The 22,464-nt window shown below is 39.9% G+C and overlaps 1 protein-coding gene across 1 annotated transcript in view; it reads left to right on the plus strand.

Annotated features, from left to right (window-relative positions):
- Positions 1-22,464, plus strand: part of NID1 (nidogen 1) — a 225,261-nt gene that overhangs the window by 98,268 nt on the left and 104,529 nt on the right. Inside the window, exons 4-9 of the mRNA XM_007958156.1 lie at positions 892-1,271; positions 4,426-4,575; positions 9,307-9,558; positions 10,049-10,249; positions 12,533-12,778; positions 13,818-13,961. Coding sequence (XP_007956347.1) covers positions 892-1,271; positions 4,426-4,575; positions 9,307-9,558; positions 10,049-10,249; positions 12,533-12,778; positions 13,818-13,961 — 1,373 coding nt within the window. The remainder of the gene's footprint in view (positions 1-891; positions 1,272-4,425; positions 4,576-9,306; positions 9,559-10,048; positions 10,250-12,532; positions 12,779-13,817; positions 13,962-22,464) is intronic.

Below are 22,464 nucleotides of genomic sequence, written 5' to 3' on the forward strand. Positions count from 1 at the left end.
GGCTCACAAGTACTAATTTAACAATTGGTTGGCATGAGTTAGTACAACAACCTTCTACGCACCATTGCCTTTACTTGAGTCTGAAGAAGGCATGTTGAGTAGTTGTCCCATTTCTACAAGATTTTCTTGATTCTTCATTCTCCATTCCACCCCAATTTTTTTATTCAATTTTCTCCCAAAAGCCATTCTGAGTAAAGGCATGTTCTCTCTGTCCATTTTATTTATTTCCATCTGATCATTTTATATAATTTCTAATAGGAGTATTTTCCAATCACAGATGTTTAAGAATAGTAAAAATGGTGGAAATGATGGAAATTCAGGTTATCATGTTGTTTGACAGTTATAACAATGGACTTAAACATAATGGAGCATGAGTAGACAGTGTTTCATTCTGTTGTTCATGGGGTTGCTATGAGTCAGGCCAACTCTATGGCACCTAACAACAACAAAAACACCTTTTGACCACAGAAAGGTAAATAGACATGTCCAAGATCCTTCAGCTAATAGAGTTGGTATTTCTAATAAACCATGCTATGGGAAGTGAATAGTCAACAGGTTGTTTAAATGATAGGACATTTAACAAATGATTGGGACCAATTGATTAAAATAAAATATTAAGGCCTGGACAGCAAGTCTCCAATAACTGAGGGTAAGCCATTGCAAAGGCTGTGCCTATTTGGATACATCCTCACAGAATAGTCCAGGAAGGTCTCAGCTCCTTGATGACCCGACATGATTGTATCTGCTCAGCTCACTCTCTAGTGACTGATGTAGGGGAAGCAGGTAATGGGTTTCACATGGACACATATCTCATTTGCTGCTCCTGTTTGGATGGTGGGTGCTTTTTGTGGGTTGTTGGCTTATTTCTAAAAGGCTTGTCCTTCCCTCTAGGAGCAGCAATTCAGGGCAGCAGGGTGTCTGGGTGTTTGAGATTGGGAGTCCAGCCACAGCCAGTGGTGTGGTAAATGCTGACATGAACCATGGACTTGATGATGGAGCAGAGTATGAAGAAGAGGATGAAGATTATGCCCTGGTGACGAGGCTGGGCCTGGAGGATGTGGCCACCACAACCTTCCCCTACAAGACTCTGGGAAGGAGAGATACTGACACATATCATGTGCCAAGTGTACTTTACTCACGCCGCACAGCAACTGAGAGCACCCCTGAATTCCCCACAGTGAAGACTAGATCTTTTCAATTACCGGTGGAGAGGTTTCCCCAGAAACACCCACAGGTGATAGATGTGGATGAAGTTCAGGAGACCGAAGTTGGTAAGACCTTTTAAGTTGCATTTGGTACATCTTCAGACACTTGGGTATTCAGATAGGAGTACTGTTGAATGGACTGTGAGTTGTGTGCATTATATGGTGATTTGTAAGGATGAGAACCTGGGGAAGCAATGGCTGAATTTTCACAGTTGTAGAGGATTGGTGTATAGGCCTGATAATTTCTAAGAACCCAAATAATCTTTTGGGATTACGGTTGTGGCTCTGGAGACTTTTGAGTACATTTTCATTTTATCTGTTTTCAAGAGAAAAGTACTTTAGAATTATTGTGAAAGTTAGATTTTCTTCTTTGTGACTTCTAAGACCAGAAATATATTCATCCACCTGAAAAAAACATTTTAGAAGTTCCTTTGGCTGTTTAAGTAGCTTATCTTTGCATTTATTTCCTCTTGGCTTTGGAATTAGAATGGTTGGTTATTTCTCCTCACAGTTCATATCACTTTCAGAGCTGGTTTGTAAAGATAAAGAGTATAGAATATCTTATTTATTTATTTATGTTGTGATTTAGGTGAAGATTTACAGAGCAAATTCAGTTTCCGTACATCAGTTCACATATACTTTGTCTCATGACATTGACCACAGTTTACCACAATGCAACAGCTCCCCTCCCACTTCCTCCCCATAGTTGCCTCTTCCCTGTGTCCATCCCTCCATGGACTTCTGCCCCCTGAACTGTCTCCCTGTGTATAAGCAGCCCTTCTTTCTCCCATGATTGTTCTCTCCAAGGAGAGTATCTACTTGAGGTAAATGTTCAACTCATGCCTGTCTTTTGTTTGGCTGGAAACCACAAGTGTGGGTTCAATTCCAGACCTGAACGGCAGTTAGAGGCTGTAGTCTCAATGGTTCCACCAGGCTCTATCAATCAGACCAGCAAATCTCATCTCCCCACCTTTTTTATTTTCCTCCAAATGATTTTGAGTTTTGTACCATATTGTTCTCCCTCTCTATCAAGGATCTCCTAGATAGATCCCTTTCCAAGTGGATGACCGTGGTAGCCAGGCACCATCTAGTTCTTCTGGTCTCAGTAGTCTTATAGACTGCAGATCAGATGGTATACCAGTAGCTAGGACTAATTGTTTCCATGAATTTTGGTTTTCTTCATTCTTCTTTGCTCTGGATGAGGTAGATCCTCTTTTAAAGCTGCTTTTACAGTTCAGTGTCTGATAGTCTATTGTATAAGATTTTTGATACATTTTAAAGGAAAACAGGGAGCTCTGGTGAAGTAGTGGGTAAGATATTTGGCTGCTAATCGGAAAATCAGTGGTTCAAACCCATCAGCTCCACAGGAGGAAAATGAGGCAATCTAGTTCTATAAAGATTTACAGCCTCAGCAACCCAATGGGTGTCACTATAAGTCAGAATTGACTTGATGGCAGTGAGTTTGGTTTGGGTTTGTTAAAGGCAAACAGTTTGAACCATAGCATGTTTTCTCAAACTAAACTGTGTTCATTATCTTTTTTCTTTTTAGGTTACTTTATAATTCATTAAAATTAATATAAATGGGATTGTCTAAGCATTTAAATGATATTGACTAAGACTCTTTATTGGGAGCTATGGTGGCATAGTGCCTAAGGCATTTGACTGCTAGCCAGAAGGCTGGCAGTTCAAACCCACCAACGACTCCGTGGAAGAAAGATTGGGTAATCTACTTTCATAGAGACGCCACCTCAGAAACCCAAGGATCGGTCATTATTGCTTCTATTATGAAGTTTTCATAAGGCCCTGAGAAAAGCATGGTCCATCCACATTATTCACTCATTTTTATTTCTCATTACTTGTTCTGATTTATCTCTTGGCAATAATCACAAATTTTTGTTCTTATTGAGTGTCCAAAGTATGGACAAGATCTGGTGGCAAGGAGTAGTGCGCTACTTCAGAAGGGAGGAAATAGGCACAGAAATAGAGACATTGCCATTGGGTGACAGAATAAGGAGATGAGTTCAGCTCAGGACTCCTCCAATATACATGCAACTTGAATTCTTTGCTGCACCAACATCTCTTAGCACGTGACCATCTGCCTCTTACAGCCAGGTTTCAACATTAGTTCCCTGAGATGTGTTAGGTGTTTTTACTTGCAGAAGTTGAGCTACATATCTCATCCTGTTTCCAAGCTATCTAGGCCTCTCTGAAATCTTCATTTCACAAGCAATCACAAATGACATTTAAACAAAACCATATCTTCCCCCAAAATTTATGACTGTGTATTATTTGATACAAAATGTATCTAAAACAGATGTTTTTCTGTCTCTCTATTCCCATTTTTTCACTGTTTTTATTCAAAAGGTCAGTCTTCCAAAGACTGGAGTATATACCTGGTGTTATGTGAGTGGTCACCACAGATATTCATAATGGACCCACTGAAAAGCTAGGTACACAGCTGAAGCTTATGTAATCAGTGGCACCACCTATGTTCATTTCAGGGTCCAAGTGTTCTCAGCTCCGTAGGCCATCTTTATATGTGCTGGAAATTCCTTTCTGAATATATAAGATTACTAGAATTTACCTGGGGTTAAATGTTACTTTATTTTCACTCATATCAGTCAATTGTAAATTGGATTTTTGTTCCCTTTAAAAGTCCATCCCATCTTGTGCTTTTGAACTACATCTCATACTAATTTGCTCTGGATTATTAAATCTAATGAGCTAATTGATAATTCTAATAAAATGAACCTGGAAGGTAGAACTTTGAAATAGAGAAAAATTCTTTTTTCCTTGTTTCCTTTTAGCTTTTGCACATAAGAGGTCATGAGTTATCCCTTGGGAAGAAATAGGACAAAAAATGTTTTTTAAAAATATTTAAAGATTTCCCTGATCTTTCAGGCCATATTAGGTGAATAACATGCTAAGATTGATATGGAATGGAAGCTGATCTAGTGATACATTAAATTATAGCAATTTTTAATAATTCAGCCTTGTGATTTCTTGAACTGTTTAGACCCATTTGCCTGGGTTGTTTGAGTAATGGAGTCCCATTACTATTTAAGTAGCTACATGCAATGGATTGTAGTCTTATATGGTAAGTCTCTTGTTCCTTAGCTTGCCTAAAATAGGTGGGAATTCCTGTGGACCTGCCATGTACCTGTGTGATATACCTGTAGTTGACTGAGACACTTACAGGTGTACTGTTTTCTCTAATTAGTTTTCAGCTACAACACTGATTCCCGGCAGACATGTGCCAACAACAGACACCAGTGCTCTGTACATGCAGAGTGCAGGGACTACACAACTGGTTTTTGTTGCAGCTGTGTTGCTGGTTATACAGGGAATGGCAGACAATGTGTGGCCGAAGGTAAGTTGTTTTTTTATGTTAAATTTATGGGGAAAGGAGGAGGCAGGTGATGGAGTTTTTGTTTAGCTATTGTTTCTAAATGTTACTTTGACCAAATCTCTGGAATTATGTGTTTTTAGTATGTCAGTGTTGTTACATCTCTCATTCCCTAGTTCTCCTCATAATTCAGTAATGGGCATCCATCATGGAATGTCCATTTTCCTGAGATGATGAGGTCTCTTTCTGTGCAATTTCTCCATCTCTGAGGTGACAGCCACTTGGAGCCCATCTTCAAAACTGCTTGTAGGGAAGTGTGCCCATGACCATGTATAGGATTGGCAGACAATGTTTCTACAAGTGTATTTGTATGTTCTATAAGAATTTCCAGTTATATAGTAGAGCTGACAAGGGACAAGATTGTAGTCACTTCTTGGGCACAGCCAGCTACCTGGAGAGAGCAAGTAGTTGGACCTATGGGATCAGGACCATGGTCGAGGGGACATCAAGGTCAATTGGCATAACATACTATACAAAAACATTGTGCACATCCTACTTTGTTGAGTAGTGACTAGAATCTTAAAAGCTTGCAAGCGTGCATCTAGATGCAATGATGGGTCTCTCCTCATCCAAAGCAAAGAAGAATGAAGAAAACCAAAGATGCATGTAAACAATTAGTCCAAGCAACTGTTACACTTGGCTATCCTTAACCTATATGACTATGAGACCTGAAGAACTAGATGGTGCCCAGCCACCACTGTTAACCACTTGGAGGGGGATTAGTGCAGGAGATCCTAGATAAAGTGGGAGAATAATGTGGAACAAAACTCAAAATCATTAAAAAACAAAAGGACCAGGTTTGCTGGTGTGACAGAGCCTGGTGGAACCCTTGAGACTATGGCCCCTAGCTGCCCTTCAGGTCTGAAATTGAACCCACTCCCATGACTTCCAGCCAAATATGAGCTGGATATGTAAATACATTAGCTAGATACACTCTTTGGAGAGATCAATCATGGGAGAATCGAAGGGCTGTGTACGTACAAGGAGACAACTCAGGGGGCAGGAGTGCATGAGTTGCATGAGAGGGAAGGACACAGAGAAGAGGTAACTATGGGAAGGAAGTGGGAAGAGAGCTGTTGCATTGTGGGAAATTGCAGTCAATGTCATGAGACAAAGTGTTTGTGAACTGATGTATGGAAAATGAATTTGCTCTGTAAACTTTCATCCAAATCCCAATAAAAATTATAAACAAAAACAAAACAAAACAAAAATATTCCTGTGGCATGAGGAGAAGTATCAAAATTACACAACCTAGACCAGGAATTGTTTATGTTTCTCATTTTGCTCAGTTTCTTTCAAACCTCTTTTATGCCTCTGTTCTAAGAGTGTCCCAAATTATATTAAGTATTGTTCATGGATCTGTCTTAATGGCTGTGAAACCACAGAGAGCTAACTTAGACCAGAGTTATAGTGGGGAAAGTTTATTCCAATGATCTTCCCCACCCATGCCTCTGAAATCATATTGTGGTGAAGCATAAGGCCTGCAACACAATTAATTCTAGAGCATAGAACCAATTCTGGAGCTAAGTCTAAAATGATGATCAGAAGAAACCTGTTGGTATAAGGTTACGGAATATCATTTTACTCAGAGAGTTAGAGCTATGAGGCAAAAACCCTCCAAAATACCAAACTAGATGACCTTGAGTTGATATCAATTCATGACAACCCCAAGTGTTTCAAAGTAGAACAATGCTCCACAGGGTTTTTAATGACTAATTTTTCAATAGATTGCCAGGCTTTTCTTCCGACACACTTCTAGATGGGGGGAGGGTAGCTGAACACCAATCTTTTGAATAGTAATTGAGTGCTTAACTGTTTACACCACCCACAGACTCTGACCTATGAGAACCTGGAGTTATATATCAGAATTAAAACCAAGCCAAAAAAAAAAAAAATCAACCCCACCATAGTAATCATTTGTCCCCTCTGACACCATGTGTCACAGGTAATTTTTATTGTGTATTTAAAGGAAAACTTCAGTTTCTTTGAATATTTAACAGAATAAAATGGGACTAGAAGAATATCTTCAATTTTTCAGATCATCTGCCATAGCTATAGTTAAATCAGTTATAATTTTAATTTGCTTTTAAAAAAAAAGTTTTTTTCTGGGTCATATTTAGATAAGGTCTGGTGGCATAGTGGTTAAAACATTTGGCTGCTAACCAAAAGGTCAATGGTTTGAATGTACCAACAGCTCTGTCAGAGAAAAATGATACAGTCTGCTTTTGGAAGCCCTGTGAGGTGGTTCTACTCTGTCCTATAGGGTTGCTATGAGTTGGCATTGACTTGATGACAGTTAGTTTTTTTATTAGAGAAGAAATTTAATATTTTATTAAATTTAATAACATTTTATTAAATTTAATATTTATTTTTTATATTTAATATGTTTTTACCTTCTTTAAATGTATTTTCTGTTTTCTTCTCAAACTCACCACCCAGGGATGGTATGCCTCTGCTCCTTTGTTTCAGGCTTGCCTTTGATGCCTCTCCCATCCTGGGAGAAGCTTCCAAAATGCACAGTGAAAAAGTTTTCTTAGAGAGCAACCTCATTAGCTCTTTGCAGGCCAAATATCAGAGCTTGTGATGTTTGTTTTGGGCAGCAAGCTTAGATATAACAAGCTGTTCTGCTCATATTTTGACATACTTACCACATAATAGTTTTGTGATTAAATATTTGTTGGATTCTTACTACTTTTTAAAGATGTTTCTTATTCAAAGATGGGTGGAAAGAAATTTGTTTGGTTTCCTGAACTTGGCTTTATTGCATATTTCTGTAATTATTCCTGGGGTTAGTTTTCTTTTCTTTCTTTCTTTCTTTTTTTTTTTTTTGTTAGTCTGTTAACTTTTCAGCACTACCCAGTAGAGTGACAAAATCTATGTACTTGTGTGCAGGATTACTCTGTGCCAGGTATACTGTGGCTTGTCAGTGGCCCTGGTTGGCAGCTTGGATACTTTGAATAGAGCAAAATGTCATCAGACTATCTGTGACCATGCCTGGGTGTGAACCTATCTGTCTAGAGTTTACTCAACAAGCATTACTGAGAACTGACAATGTGCAAAATGCTTTCATGACCAGGGAGGGAATTGGGAATGAAATTCTTATCTCTAGTAAGTTATAATTAGGAAGAGAAAGAAGATAAGTACCATCAGTAACTGACAGAATTTAACTCTACCTCAGACCTTAATAGCCCAAGGTAACCTTTGTTGTACCTCTTATTCTATCCCTCAGTTTCTTTTTAGATAATTTTCATATGCTTCTAAAGTATAAAATACAGTGGTTTTCAGGGTGTTCACAAAGTGGTGTAGCTATACACATTATCTAATCTTAGAACATTTTCTTCACCCTATAAAGGAACCCATTAATAGTCATTCTTGATTCCCTCAAATTCCCCAGCCCTTGGCAACCACTAAGCCACTTTATGTCTCTATAGATTTGCCTATTCTGGACATTTCATATAAGGGCATCATACAATATTTGTCCTTTTGCATCTGCCTTCTTTCACTCAGAATAATGTTTTCAAGGATCATCCATCTTGCTTCATAACTCCATTCCTCTTCCTAGCCAAGCAATATTCCATTATACTACATTTTTTTTTTACCCATTTATCAGTTGATAGATATTTGGATCGTTTCTCTTTCTGGATGTTATGAATAATGCTGCTATTCATGTATTCATGTACAAGTTTTTACATGGACATATATTTTCAATTATATGCTAGGAGCTAGGAATGATGGGTCACATGGTAACCTTCATTCTCTATTTTGAATGCAACAAGAGCAAATTAATTTCTTTAGATCTTTTTTTTTTTCTGATTAAACAATAATATGTTCAAGTTACAAACATTCAAACATTATACAAATATATAGTATAGAAAATGAAATTGATTGTGTTGCCCTAAATTAACTCTGTTAAACAGTTTTGTGTACATCTCTTCACATTTTTCCCATGTATGTGCTAACATTTATTATTAATATATATTTTTTAAACAAAAATGTTGCCACTGTTTGACAACTTGTTAAGAAAGCCACTAAATTTGCCATAGTAGGCCCCACTGACATTTCCCCAATTGTCTAAAGGAAACAGTCAACAACAAACACAAGTATTCCACCAAGCAAGTTCAGGTTCAGAGGACATGTTTGCATGGCCTACGATGTTTACCAATGCCCTCGATTGGGCTGGATGAAGCTCCAGTACTCAGACTGCCTATCCTAATCTTGGATTATTTTTGAGTTAGAGATGCTTAATAAGGTGGTATGTTACAGAACGGACCACCAAATGTCCCTCACTCCCTAGGTACACCCCTGTTTAGCCCTGTTGTCCCAGTGAAATCACTAATTTTACCCCTTTTACTTACCAAAGTGATAAATTATATAGTCACCCTGTTTCTGGATAATCCATGATATTGTCCTTCTGAAGTTGTTTTATTTGCCCCTGAAATTCCTTGCTCACATAGCAGCTCACAGTGCTAGTATAAGTCAGCATAGAAGAGAGGCAAGGTCATTGGGATTTTGAAGGCCCAAGTTTGCTCTTGGGAAGTAAAACTACTTTCATTTATTTCAGAGCCACTTATGCCAGTGTTGTTGTGCCTCTTCATGAATAGATGAATAGATTCAAGTCATAACAGACATACTAATTTTTTTTTGAAAGGCTGACTTGATAGCAGTATCTTCCACCTTTATTTGTTTCTCACTCAGGTTCCCCTCAGCGAGTTAATGGCAAAGTGAAGGGAAGGATCTTTGTGGGGCACAGCCAGGCACCAGTTGTCTTTGAGAATACTGACCTCCACTCTTACGTTGTGATGAACCATGGACGTTCCTACACGGCTATCAGCACCATTCCTGACACTCTGGGGTATTCCTTGCTTCCCCTGGCCCCCGTGGGAGGCATCATCGGATGGATGTTTGCTGTGGAGCAGGATGAATTCAAGAATGGGTTCAGCATCACTGGTAATTCATATCCTACATGAAGATCAGTGGGCTACCCAGAGGATCTGGGGGTGAATGGAAATGGAGCCCCATGTAGGCAGACCACTTAATGTTAAGCATGTTGTGGCTCCTTTATGTCTATAGATAGAGAATCCTGTATTTTTTCCCTTGAAATAAGAGGTTGAGGTAAATGATCACATAACTTTTTCCTCAATACACATCAACTGAGATGGCCTGGCATTGTATTTTTCTTTATTATTGTGGTAAAATATGCAACACAAAATTTATCATTTTAACCATTTTTTAAGTGTACAACCACTGAATTTTACACTTTAAATTTTCAATGGCATTAATTACATTCACAATGTTGTGCAACCATCACCACTATCTATTTCCTCCTAAGTGACCATAGGGTCAGCCCCGGGTGGGCAGGAAGAGTTCAGTGGACTTCCGTGGATGTTGACCTGGGAATGAGCTGATGCACACTCATAAAACAGATCTTGTTTTACAGGTGGCGAGTTCACCCGGCAGACTGAGGTAACCTTTGTGGGGCATCCAGGCAAGCTGGTCGTCAAGCAACAGTTCAGTGGCATCGATGAGCATGGGCACCTGACCATTGACACGGAGCTGGAGGGCCATGTGCCACAGATTGTGTTCGGCTCCTCTGTTCATATAGAGCCCTATACGGAGCTCTACCACTACTCCCCCTCTGGTGAGGGCATCCACTGCTCCACCGAGGATGCCAGCCAGGCTTCATTCTTCTTGGGTGTGAAATGAGAAATAGTACACATGTGTGGCAGATGGTTTAGTTCAAAAAAGAAAATAAACTTAACATATTTGTAAAACCTAGAGATAATCATTATTCAATTTAAGTATATTTCCTCCCAGCCTTTCCCCCAACATATATATTTTTAAAATAATAGTTCAATTATAATATACATTTATATGTAGTTTTTAATCTTTTTATTTTGAAACAATTTCAAACTTACACAAAAGTTGAAAATAATACAAAGATTTCCACAAATAGTTTACCCACTTCTACCTGCTAACATTTTGCCACATTTACTTTATCATTCTCTCTCTCTATATATGTATATCTACGTGCCAACCAACCAATTGCCCTGGAGTTGATTCTGAGTCGTGGTAACCTCATGTGTGTCAGATTAGAACTGTGCTCATAGGGGTTTTTAATGACTGATTTTTCAGACAGTGGTCTTCAGGTGTGTCTTCCAAGTCAACTCTTGGTGGATTTGAACTGCCAACCTTCAGTTAGCAGCCAAGTACATTAACCATTTGTGCCACTATACATACATTTATACACACACACATATAAAAAATTATGTATATATGTATTTTTTTTAATCATTTGAGAGTAAGTTGTAAACATCATGATCCTTCATCCTAAATACTTCATGTGTTTTTCCTGAGATCCAGAATATTTTCTTACATGGCCACAGTACATTTATCAAAATCAAAATTTAACATTTATGTAATGTTATATAATCTAGAGGCAAGTGTATAGTTTTTATTTAAATAAAATTGTAGTCATACCACATTTTTCTCTTTTTCAATTAATATGAAATCATGAATGTTTTATAGTTTCATTAAGCAGACTTTGAAAATACTTTTTAATGAATCTGTAGTATTTTACTGTATGGCTATTAATTTAAACCATTCTCCTATTTTGTAAAGCTTAGATTATTTCCTATTTTCCCCCCTCATAATATGTTGAAGTAAACGTCTTCATCATAAATCATGGCCAAATTCATGATTCCTTTCTAAGACTCAGTTCCTAGAAATAGAAGTGATGGGTCAAACAATATGAATTTTTAAAGGCTCTTGTTAAACTGCAGTCCAGAAAGGTAGTACCAATTATCCAAGGCTTTATAGCTTGGTTAGGCTTCTCCTTTGAGGGAATGAGCATGGGGGGGAAAGGAGTGGGAAGCAAACAGGACCCAAACCTGCAGTCTGCCTGCAACCAAATGGTGTTTCTGGCAGCCCCACGCATGGAGCTGGAAAGAGACAGCAGCTCAAACTATTCTTTCATTTACTTTCTAGATTTTGTAATATGGAGAGAACTGCCACAGAGCACAGAAATATAAAGAATCTTATATATATATATATTTTAATAGGAGGTTGTGGGTTTTATTGAAAAAGTGAATAGCAGACTTCTAATTGGGGAAGACTGTCTCTTCTATGTTGAGGTTTGGTCATAGTACTTCAGTAATTTTTCAGAAGTTGGCTGAAAAATGCCCACTTAATTTCTCATTTTTTACATCTTAGACTGCTTAATCTAGGATTGTGTACATCAACCATTGTTTATTGAATCCTAGATTAGATGACCTATATAAAGCAGCAGCTGCTAGTCACATAGTAAATGCTCAGTAGATGGTAGTTTGTATTAGTAGTAATATTGTTGTGGTGGTTGTGGTTGTTAGCTGCTGTTGGATCAGCTCCAACTCATAGTGACCTATGTATAATAGAACCAAACATTGCCTGATTCTGTACTATTTTCATGAACAATGCTATGTTTGTTACTAGCTTAGTCAGTTCTAGAAATTTTGCGTACAGTTTCATCTGCCCAAACCCACTTTTTAAAAGGAACTGAAGCTTAAGAAGTTACTAGCCCATGGTCACAACTGTGGCAGGGATCTGTGAACTCAGATTTATCTCCTCCCAAGTCTGTGCTCTTTCTATCAGACCATAGCCCCTTGGTTAGTCCTGGGAGTATTAGGAACTTTTCCAGAATAATTGAATAAGAAAAAGCAGCAAATTTAGTAATGCGAGTAGTACCAGTAACCATGGGAAATCTCAGGAACAGAAAGCATTGCTACCTAGAACTGAATCTTCTAATTTAGCCTGATAAACCTGCCCTTCCATCTGGTAGCATCATCAGCAGGGAGGACAGCTGTTTATCTTAAAGTTCTATATTATGTATCACATGTCCTTAAAGATTTCTCTGTTTTCTTGCCTTGTCCCCTGCCTTTACCCCCAGTGATCACATCCTCCTCTACTCGGGAGTACACTGTGACTGAGCCTGAACGGGATGGGGCTGCCCCCTCGCACATCCACACCTATAAGTGGCGACAGACCATCACCTTCCAGCAGTGCCCCCATGATGAGGCCCGGCCTGCTTTGCCTAGCACCCAGCAACTCTCAGTGGACAGCGTGTTTGTCCTGTACAATCATGACGAGAAGATCTTGCGATATGCACTGAGCAACTCCATTGGTCCAGTGAGGGGTAAGTAAGGTGGCAAGTTACATCAAGCACGATGTGTGTATATGTGTCTCTGTGCCCACATGTTTAAAATCTCTGCTGTATGTATTGTTTTTAGTCCCTTACTCTCAGTCTATAGAAGAAGGAACACATACTTAGGTATCTCCTGTTAGAGAAATAATCTTGTTTTTGAGTCTTAGAAGAACCTAAGTGTCTCTGTCTTTGTAAGTGAAGGCCTTTCCACTGTCCTGAAGAATGCCAACCTATTGAGTTACCTTACAGAGCACACCATCCAAGGGCTCCAGCTTTGGCAGGGCTTTGAAAACACACTAACACTTAGCCTTGAAAGGACCCTGTGCTCAGTACCTGAGGAAATAGAGACATGCCTGATTGGCTTGAAGCCTAAAGCACACTGCCTTTATTGCACATCAAGGGTGTGTGGTCTGGAGGAGGCGCCTTCTGACTGAATGGCAGGAGGTGGTGTTAGAGAGCTACACAGCTCAGTGTCATATTTCATGTCATCCACACCCTTAAGGCTAGGCTGCATATATATTTGGGATCCAGGTATTAACGTCTTTTTGTTTTTTCAGTTTTTGGATCTATCTTTTTACCCAAGTTTGTCCTTAATTTAGCTCCAGAAAGCAAAAAGCAGGCAGATATCTTTCTCATTATAAAGCTGAGCTCTAGGCTTCAGAATTAGGCATATTTTTTTCTTAAAGGACCAGATAACAACCATTTTAGGTTTGGCAGCCTTATGGTCTCTGCTACAACATTCTATTGTAGCCCCTAAGGAGCCATACACCATGTGTAAGCAAATGGGTGTGACTGGTTTCCAATAGAATTTTATTTACAAAAACAGGCAGTGTGCTGGAGAGGTGAAGCTCCTGGACCCCTGCCCTAGGGAGGTTATGTGGGAAGTCAACTGGTTCCCTGTTTCAGGACCTTGTGCTGCTCATAGGTGATCATGTTCTTGGTCACTGGTTGTGACTGACTTTCTGTAGAAAGAGGAAACCTTCAAGTGTTCCTGAATACTCATCAAGTTTAAATGTCTCTGCCTTTGCAGATGGCTCCCCTGATGCCCTTCAGAATCCCTGCTATGTCAGCACTCATGGGTGTGACACCAATGCAGTGTGCCGACCTGGCCCCATGATGCAGTTTTCCTGCGAGTGCTCCATCGGCTTTCGAGGAGATGGGCGGACCTGCCATGGTATGGCGCTCTGTGGGGGTCTGACCTATGGGAGTCAGGGGGATTGGGCTCCATAAGTCTGAGAGCTTGTGAGGCAGGTGTCCCTGGGAGCTGGGAAGCCCAGGGGGATGAATCCTGATGGACATATTTGGTGCTTCCTTGATGGTGTTAGGGTACTGGTCTTGTTGTCTGACCACACAGGCCCTATGGAAGCAGCAGAGAAGAATTTGCAAGCCCATGCTCCACCCTTTTGAGGGCACAGATTTGAACAGAAGCTAAAGCCTGTGCTACTTATAAGAACACTAACAATATAGCTATAATTTACCCAGGTACTGTTTGAGTTAGATGCTTTGAAACATCATCTCAGTTAATTCTCCAACTCTAAAGAGAGAAATTCTTTCATTCATGTTTTCATTGATGACAAAATTGATGCTCATTAAGGTGATCAAAGAACAAAGCAGGATTTGTAGTCAAGTCTCTGATCAAACATCTGTATCACTCAGCCTTCTCATTTGGTTCTGACTCATAGCGACCTCTCCTTGGGTTTCCAAAGCAGTATCTCTACGCAAGTAGATTGGCTAGTCTTCCTTCTGAGGAGTGTCTGGTGGGTTTGAACCACCAGCCTTCTGGTTAGCAGTCAAATGCCTTAGATACTACGCCACTGGAGCTCCTCAACCTTCTCATCACACTTATATTGTTGTGTTGTTGTTATGTGCTGTTGACTCATCTCCAACTCATAGCAACCCCTCCTTGTGTTTCTGAGGCAGTATCTTTACATAAGTAGATTGCCCAACCTTCCTTCCAAGGAAACACACTTATATTATCATCTATAATTTCATATACTTTTGTGTAGACACTTTGATGTTTACATGTTTGCAAATATAATTTAATTTTAATCCACTTCCACAGGGGAAGAATTCATATGCTATAGGCAACTACTGCAAGAACTTCCAATGTTTCAACTTGTACCGCCTAAATCTGCCCAGAAATTACTTATACATAGGAAATGTTAGTAATAAGTTCCTCTGAAAAAAAAAAGAAGGTGGGGACCAGGTTTGCTGGTCCAATAGAGCCTGGTTGAACCACTGAGACTATGGCCCCTAGCTGCCCTTCAGGTCTGGAATTGAACCCACACCTGTGGTTTCCAGCCAAACAATGTACAGACATGTGAGTTAAACATTTACCTCAAGTAGACACATGCCCTGGAGAGAACAATCACGGGAGAAGGAAGGGCTGCTTATGGACAGGGAGACAGCTCAGGGTGCAGGAGAGTATGGAGGGATGGTCACTCGGAACAGGTAACTATAGGGAGGAAGCGGGAGGGGAGCTGTTGCATTGTGGTAAACTGTCATCAATGACATGTGATCTTCTGTATAGAAAGTGAATTTGCTCTGTAAATCTTCACCCAAATCACAATAAAAAAAAAAAAAAAAAAAGAAAGAAAGGACTAATGACCCACATGACACACAGCCTAGAAGAACTAGATGATGCCCAGCTACCACTCCAGCCACTCTTAAGACCACAGTAGGTCCCAGTTAGAGCAGGTAAAAAAATGTAGAACAAAACTCAAATTCAAAGAAAATTTTAAAAGAACAGACTTAACTGCTCTGAAAGAGACTAGAGGAACCCTTAGAGACTGTTGCCCTGAGACAGCCTTGTAACTTGAAACTGAAGACACTTCCAGAGGCCACCTTTCAACCAAATAATAGACGAGATTATAAAACAATATAACCCATGAAGAATGTGCTCCTTAATACAAACAGTTAAGTGACCAAAGGGCCCATTTGCCCAAAACCAAAAATGAGAAGACAGGAAAACTGAAGGTGTGGAGACGAGGAGCCCAGGGAGGAAATACGGAGAGTGCTGATGGGTTTACATCCAGTGTCATGGAACAATCTAAATATGAACTATGGATTGGAAAGTGAATTTGCTGTGTAAACTTTCACCTAAAGCACAATAAAATGTCTGTTTAAAAGAGAAAAAAAAAAAAAAAGAAAGAAAGAAGTTCCTCTAGAGAATAAGTGGTATACGGATACATGGTTGGTTAGAAAGATAAGGGAGTCCCTGGCTAGTACAAATGGTCAATGCTCTCAGCTGCTAATTGAAAGGTTAGAGGTTCAAGCCTACCCAGAAGCACCTTAGAAGAAAGACCTGGTGATCTACTTCCAGAAAAGCATCCATTGAAAACCCTGTAGTGCACAGTTCTACTCTGACACACATGAGGTCACCATGAGTCAGAATCAATTCAATGGAAACTGGTTAGAAAGATAAGTAGCCACCTCTGCCTTTGCATAAATGAAGTATAAGAATCTGATGGGCCTCATAGCTCTGGAACAGACTCAGGTTTACAATCAAACCCTTTCAATTATTGGAGGATTTGCTTTACTGATTTAACTTGAAGGTGGTTAGCAAGTCCTGCTGTCAGGGAATTGCTCTATTTGCTTCAAAGTGAACCTTTGAAAGCATCTGTTCTGGTTACCTAGTGCTGCTCTGACAAGAATATATCACAAATGGGATGGCCTTAACAAACAAGAGTTTATTCTCTCACAGTTTGGAGGCTTTAAATCCAAGTCCAAAATGCCAGGCTCTAGGGGTTGGGTGAAAGCCCCTCAATCTTGGGGTCCAGCTCTCCCTCCTGCTCCCAGCCCACTGGAGCTAGAGGTGTCTCTACTCAGACAACTGCTAACTGCTGAGGCTGACAAACCCAAGGTTGACAAATAAAAAGGCACAGTCCTGATGTTACCAAACCACACGGCAGGCCATTAATTTAAGTCCATTGTAAGTCCCAAGGTTGGCAGAGCATGGCAGGCTGCTGAACGACATGGCTACATGCAGGGTCCAAGCGTGCCATAAGCTAGAGACCATTCCCAAAGTTTCTTCTTATAGATGGGAAGCAGACCACATACCTAAAGCAACTACTCAACTGCTTGTGGTAGATCCCACCATGGAGTTGATTGCCAGTCTCATCATGGGAAATAACTACCACCAGCTGCCCAACAACTCAACCAGGTCCAGCCAAGTTGACACAAACTGAACTACCACAGCATATGAACTAATGGAGAGCATGGACTTGTTCTTGCAGGAACAGGCTCTACGATGGTCTGGCAGGCTTGCTAAGAATGTGTAAATATTGCAGAATTCAGTCTGAGACTTGCCTTCTTTGTAACATACCAACTGGGAAGGAGACATAGTTTCCATTTACCTCTAATTATTAGAGCTTCCTAGTCTTTCCCAGAATACCCTGCAGTTTTGAATGGCTAAATTGGCTTAGACTAGCTTGAAGCAACATGGTGCTACATGTGGATGAGGGTAGTACCACCCACATGCACCAAAACCGTGAAGATGATATTATGTGAGGATGGAGTACTCCCATTTCTCCATCAGAAGCATATACACCCTAAGGCTTTGTGCCACATTGTCACAACTTTATGTTGTTATTAGCTTCCATTGAATTGACCCTTGACTCATAGGGTCCCTCATGCCATTGAACTGTTGTGATCCACTGGGTTTTCATTAGCAGATTTTCAGAAGTAGAATGCCAAGCCTTTCTTCCTAGTCCATTTTAGTCTGGAAGCTTTGTTGAAACATGTTCAGCATTATGGCAGTATGCAAGTCTCCAGTGACAGAGTGGTACCTATATATGAGGTGCATTGGCCAGGAATCAATTCTGGCCTCCTATATGGAAGGTGAGAATTATACCACAGAACTACCATTGCCCCTTTGCAAAGTCAACAGAATATGACTGCATCATACAATTACCCAACCTGCTGCTGCTGAGCTGTGGCCTATCATTGCAAGAGGGCTTCAGTTCAGAGGAAATGACCAGATATGCTTTTTGCAATCTGCTGTAATCACAGGAAATCCCTTGAAGTCCTCCCTTAAGAAGACAGGTGGACCTGTGGGTGGGTTTGCTTTTGTCCTGTGATAAGTCCTTGGTGCTGGCATATTAGCACCATGAAATGTGGGTGTTTTCCTAGTCAGTTTCCTCATTGTTCTGGGTCACAAGACCATGTCTCAAAGTGATAATGCACTGAGACAATATGCTTTTCATAGGAAATTCTATTAAGCTTCATGTATTATGTTGATGTGGGAAGTGCCATAGAGAAGGAGAGCCCATCCTGTCTACAGGATGAGCTTTTATTTTGCAGTGTGTTTGTGTAACATTGACATAATGACATGTGACATCCCAAAGAAGACTGGTCTGGGTGAGGCATCAGATCAGAGAATTAATCTGCCATTTGGAGATTTACAGTTGAATCACAGAGTTCCGGTGCCTGCCAGGATGGCTTCTATGTACTTCTCAATTTGGAGCCTGTAGAGATAGTTTACTTTAATCTCTCATTGAGTATTTTTTAAGTATAGTCAAGGGATTTAACAAATTGATAATGAGACTTTTCTTAAAGAGCCTGCCTTTTGATAACTGAGACAAATTGGAGAGACTTAATTGCTGAAAATATAGCCATTCTGAAAAAGTAGCCATTCTGAAAAAGGGCATAAAAGGAAGCAGTAATTTTAAAAATAATAATAATTTATTGTGTTTTTGGTGAAGAGGAAGTAATGATTTTAAGAACAATCCAGGGTTTTCCTATTGGGTTAGAGAGTGATTAATAATAATCTTAAAGAAGATGTGCTGTTTTATGAGAGACAGTTATCAGCAACTCACTATTTCCACTAAATAAAGGATTGAGATCCTGGCCTTAATTTACAGAAAACCAAAAAGCCAAACCCATTGCTGTGGAGTCAATCCTGACTCTTAATGACCCTACAGGACAGAGTAGAACTGCCACATAGGGTTTCCAAGGCTATAATCTTTATGGAAGCAGACTATCACATCTTTCTCCTATGGAGTGGCTTGTGGGTTCTAACTGCCATTCTTCTGGTTAGCAGGCAAGCACTTAACCACTGCACAACCAGGCTTCTTAATTTACAGAAGGAAGGATTTAAAGTAGACAGAAGAAAGAATTTCCAAACTGCAAGGACCATGAGCTATTAGTGGAGACATTATTAGGGTCTTATTTCTAAAGAAAAGGTTTCTTCCAGCCTGTTGTACATGTAGAGACCTGCATAGAGGTACAGGTTAGGCTAGGGACAACTCTTCCCCCATCCCATGGGCCCTGAAACTCTGTCATTGGCTTTCTAAGTAGGGCAGGAGGGACAAGAGCACTCCCAATCACTAAAAATCTTTTTCAAAACACACAGCTTCTCTCTCCATAATAGAGGAAATAGAGCTTCAAAAAACTATCCATGGTGATTTGACTGTCCTCTAGATTGAAAACTGCTGCTCTGTGTTGTTCTACTATTGCAGTCATATCCAAGTCATAGAACCCTTCAGTGTGTATAGTGTGTTAAAGCATCTGTGTAAGGAATGTCCTCTGAAATTTGTGGTGCAAGAGACAATGGAAGTTCAAACAGTCTCTTTCTCCCATGTAACTGGAGCAGCACCTGGTAGATTGAAGCTCTGTAGTCTATACTTGATGAGTGCCCCACTCCAGCTCCAATTTGTGGAAGAGACTACTTTGGGAGGGGATCTGTTTTGGGACCTGCTTGTGGCTGGTTCCAGCCTCTTGTCTACACCTCGTATCTTAAATATTTTATAGAAGCACATGTTCCAGTATACTTTCAAAAAGCTGAATACCATTAGGTTTGGGTTTTTGTCTCAGTAAACGGCAAAGTATGGGACTGATATGGCAAAAACATTTGTCTTATGCAACGGTTGTTCAAATATGCATTTGTTTCACCAGCAAAGGGACTGACTAGACTGAGATCTGAAGGAGCACGCGGGCCTTTATCTCCCAAGTGTGAAAGAATCACAGAAAGGCACAGGGTGGAATGGAGTAGAGAGATGGGAAGGGAGTTGTATGATCTCAACCACTGTAAAATCATCCTTACACATATCTCAGGTTCCAGAAATACCAGAACTGTATATACTCAGTGAGTGTGAGATGGGCATGGGAGGGACTTTGAGTGGTGTATTTATTTTAACCCATCAACTGAACAGGAAATCCCTGGGTAATGACAAGTTAGCTTAATTTCTTGGCTTGGCAGAACAGCCTTGCTGTAGTCTGTAGCCACAGAATAGTCCCCAAGCCATTGGAGAGAGGTGTTCCCAGAATAGACCACATCCACCACTATGACTGGTTTGTAGGATGAATCCAAATAATTATTTTAACAACTATGTTTCTTGAGCAAACTAGGTACTTCTTCTTCTTCTCCTTCTCCTCCTCCTCCTCCTTCTTCTTCCTCTTCTCCTCCTCCTCCTCCTCCTCCTCGTCCTTCTTCTTCTTCTTGTGAAAACATATACAATAAGACATTCACCAACATAACTTCCACCTTTACATCTCAGGGACATTGATGACATTTTTCATATTGTGCCATCATTATTGCTATCCTTTTCCAAAATATTCCACCACTGTTAGCATAAACTCAATGCCCTGCAGACAAAAGCTTCCCCTTTCCCCATCCCTCCTACCCCTGGTAACCACTAATAATTTTTGGTATATAAATTTTTTTTTCCCAAAACCTATCTATGAATTCCCCCTCCCCATCCCATCCCTAGTAACCAACAAAGAAAGTTCCCTTCCATGTATAAACCTTTCTTTGACTTTTTAAAATAGTGCACTAACAATATTTGTCCCTCTTTGACTTCTTTCACTCAGTGTAATGTCCTCCAAGTTCACCCACACTATGTGGTATTTTGCAGATTCTACATTATTCTTTAGTGTTGATTAGTATGCCATTGTATGTATGTACCACAGTTTGGTTATCCATTCCTCCAATGATGAACACTTAGGTTGTTTCCATCTGTTTGCTATTGTGAATAGTGCTGCAATGAACATGGTTGTGCATATATCTATTCATGTCCTGGCTTTCACTTCTTTAGGATATATACTTAGTAATGGGATTGCTGGATCAAACAGTATTTCTATTTCCAAATTTTAAGGAATCGCCATATCAATCTCCACAGTGGTGGACTTTACAGTTCCACCAGCAGTCTAAGAGAGTCCCAATATCTCCACATCCTTGCCAGCATTTGTTATTTTTTTGTCTTGTTGGACTTTGCTATTAATGCTGGGGTGAGATGATTGTTTTGATTTGCATTTCTCTAATGGCTAATGAGGTGGTGTAGTGCTTAAAGCATTTGTCTGCTAACCAGAAAGCTGGTGGTTCCAACCAATCAGCCATTTCTTAGAAGGAAGACTGGGTAATCTACTTCTGTAGAGATATTGTCTCAGAAACTCAAGGAGGAGTTGCTATGAGTTGGGACCAACTAGATGACATGAGTTTGGTTGGTTAGTTGGTTGGAAATGGCTAATGATGGTGAGCATTTCTTCATGTGTTTGTTGCCCACCTCAATATCCTCTTTGATGAAGTGTCTATTCATGTCTTCTGCCCATTTTTTAACTGGATTTTTTGTCTTTTTGTTGTTGAGGTGTTGGAGTTTTCTATAAATTTTAGAGGTGAGTCCCTTGTCAGATATGCTGTTGCCAAATATTTTTTCCCAATCTGTAGGTTCTCTTTTTACTCTTTTGGAGAAGTCTTTTGAAGCATACAAAGATTTAATTTTTAGAAGGTCCCATTCATCTAGTTTATCTTCTGCTGTTTGTGCATTTTGGGTTATGCTTAACAGTCTATTTATACCATAAATACAAAAAAAATCCAAGCTCACTGCTGTGGATTTGGATCTGGCTCATAGCAACCCCTCCTTGGGTTTCTGAGGCAGTATCACTATGGAAATAGATTGCTCAACCTTCCTTTCAAAGAGTGGCTGCTAGGTTGGAACTGCTAGCCTTCTGGTTAGCAGTCACCTGCCTTAGGCCCTATGCCACCAGAGCTCCCATGCCATAAATAAGGACCTCTAATAAAGGTCTCTAAATTTGCCCCTAGTTTTTCTTTGAGGGACTTTATAGTTTCAGGTTTCACATTTAGGTCTTTTATCCATCTGGAGTTACTTTTTGTGTATGGTGGTACAGATCTTGTTTCATTTTTCTGCAAATGGATATCTAGTTTTCCCAGCACCATTTGTTAAAGAAACCATCTCTTCCCCATTTAATGGATTTCAGCCCTTTGTCAAAAATCAGCTGACCATAGGTCAATGGATCTATTTTTGTCTTTTCAATTCTGTTCAATTGGTCTGTGTGTCTGTCATCGTACCAATACCAGGCTGTTTTGACTATTGTGGCTGACTTTGAGATCTGGGAGTGTGAGATGTCCTACTTTGTTCTTCAATAGTGCTTTGCTTATCTGAGGTCTCTTTCCTTTCCATATTAATTTAGTGATTGGTTTTTCCATATCCTTAAAGAATGCTGATGGGATCTGGATTGGTATTGCATTGAATGTATAGATTGCTTTGGGTAATACTGATATTTTCACAATGTTCAATCTTCCTATCCACAAGCATGGTATGTTCTTCCATTTATGTAGCTCTCTTATGGTTTCTTGAAGTAGCATTTTGTAGTTTTCTTTGTACAGGTCTTTTGTGTCCCTAGTGAGATTTATTCTCCAGTATTTTATTTTTTTGGTAGCT

Source organism: Orycteropus afer, unplaced genomic scaffold (assembly GCF_000298275.1).
Source record: "Orycteropus afer afer isolate SDZICR_OR568_19922 unplaced genomic scaffold, OryAfe1.0 scaffold00858, whole genome shotgun sequence".
Lineage (NCBI taxonomy): Eukaryota > Metazoa > Chordata > Mammalia > Tubulidentata > Orycteropodidae > Orycteropus > Orycteropus afer.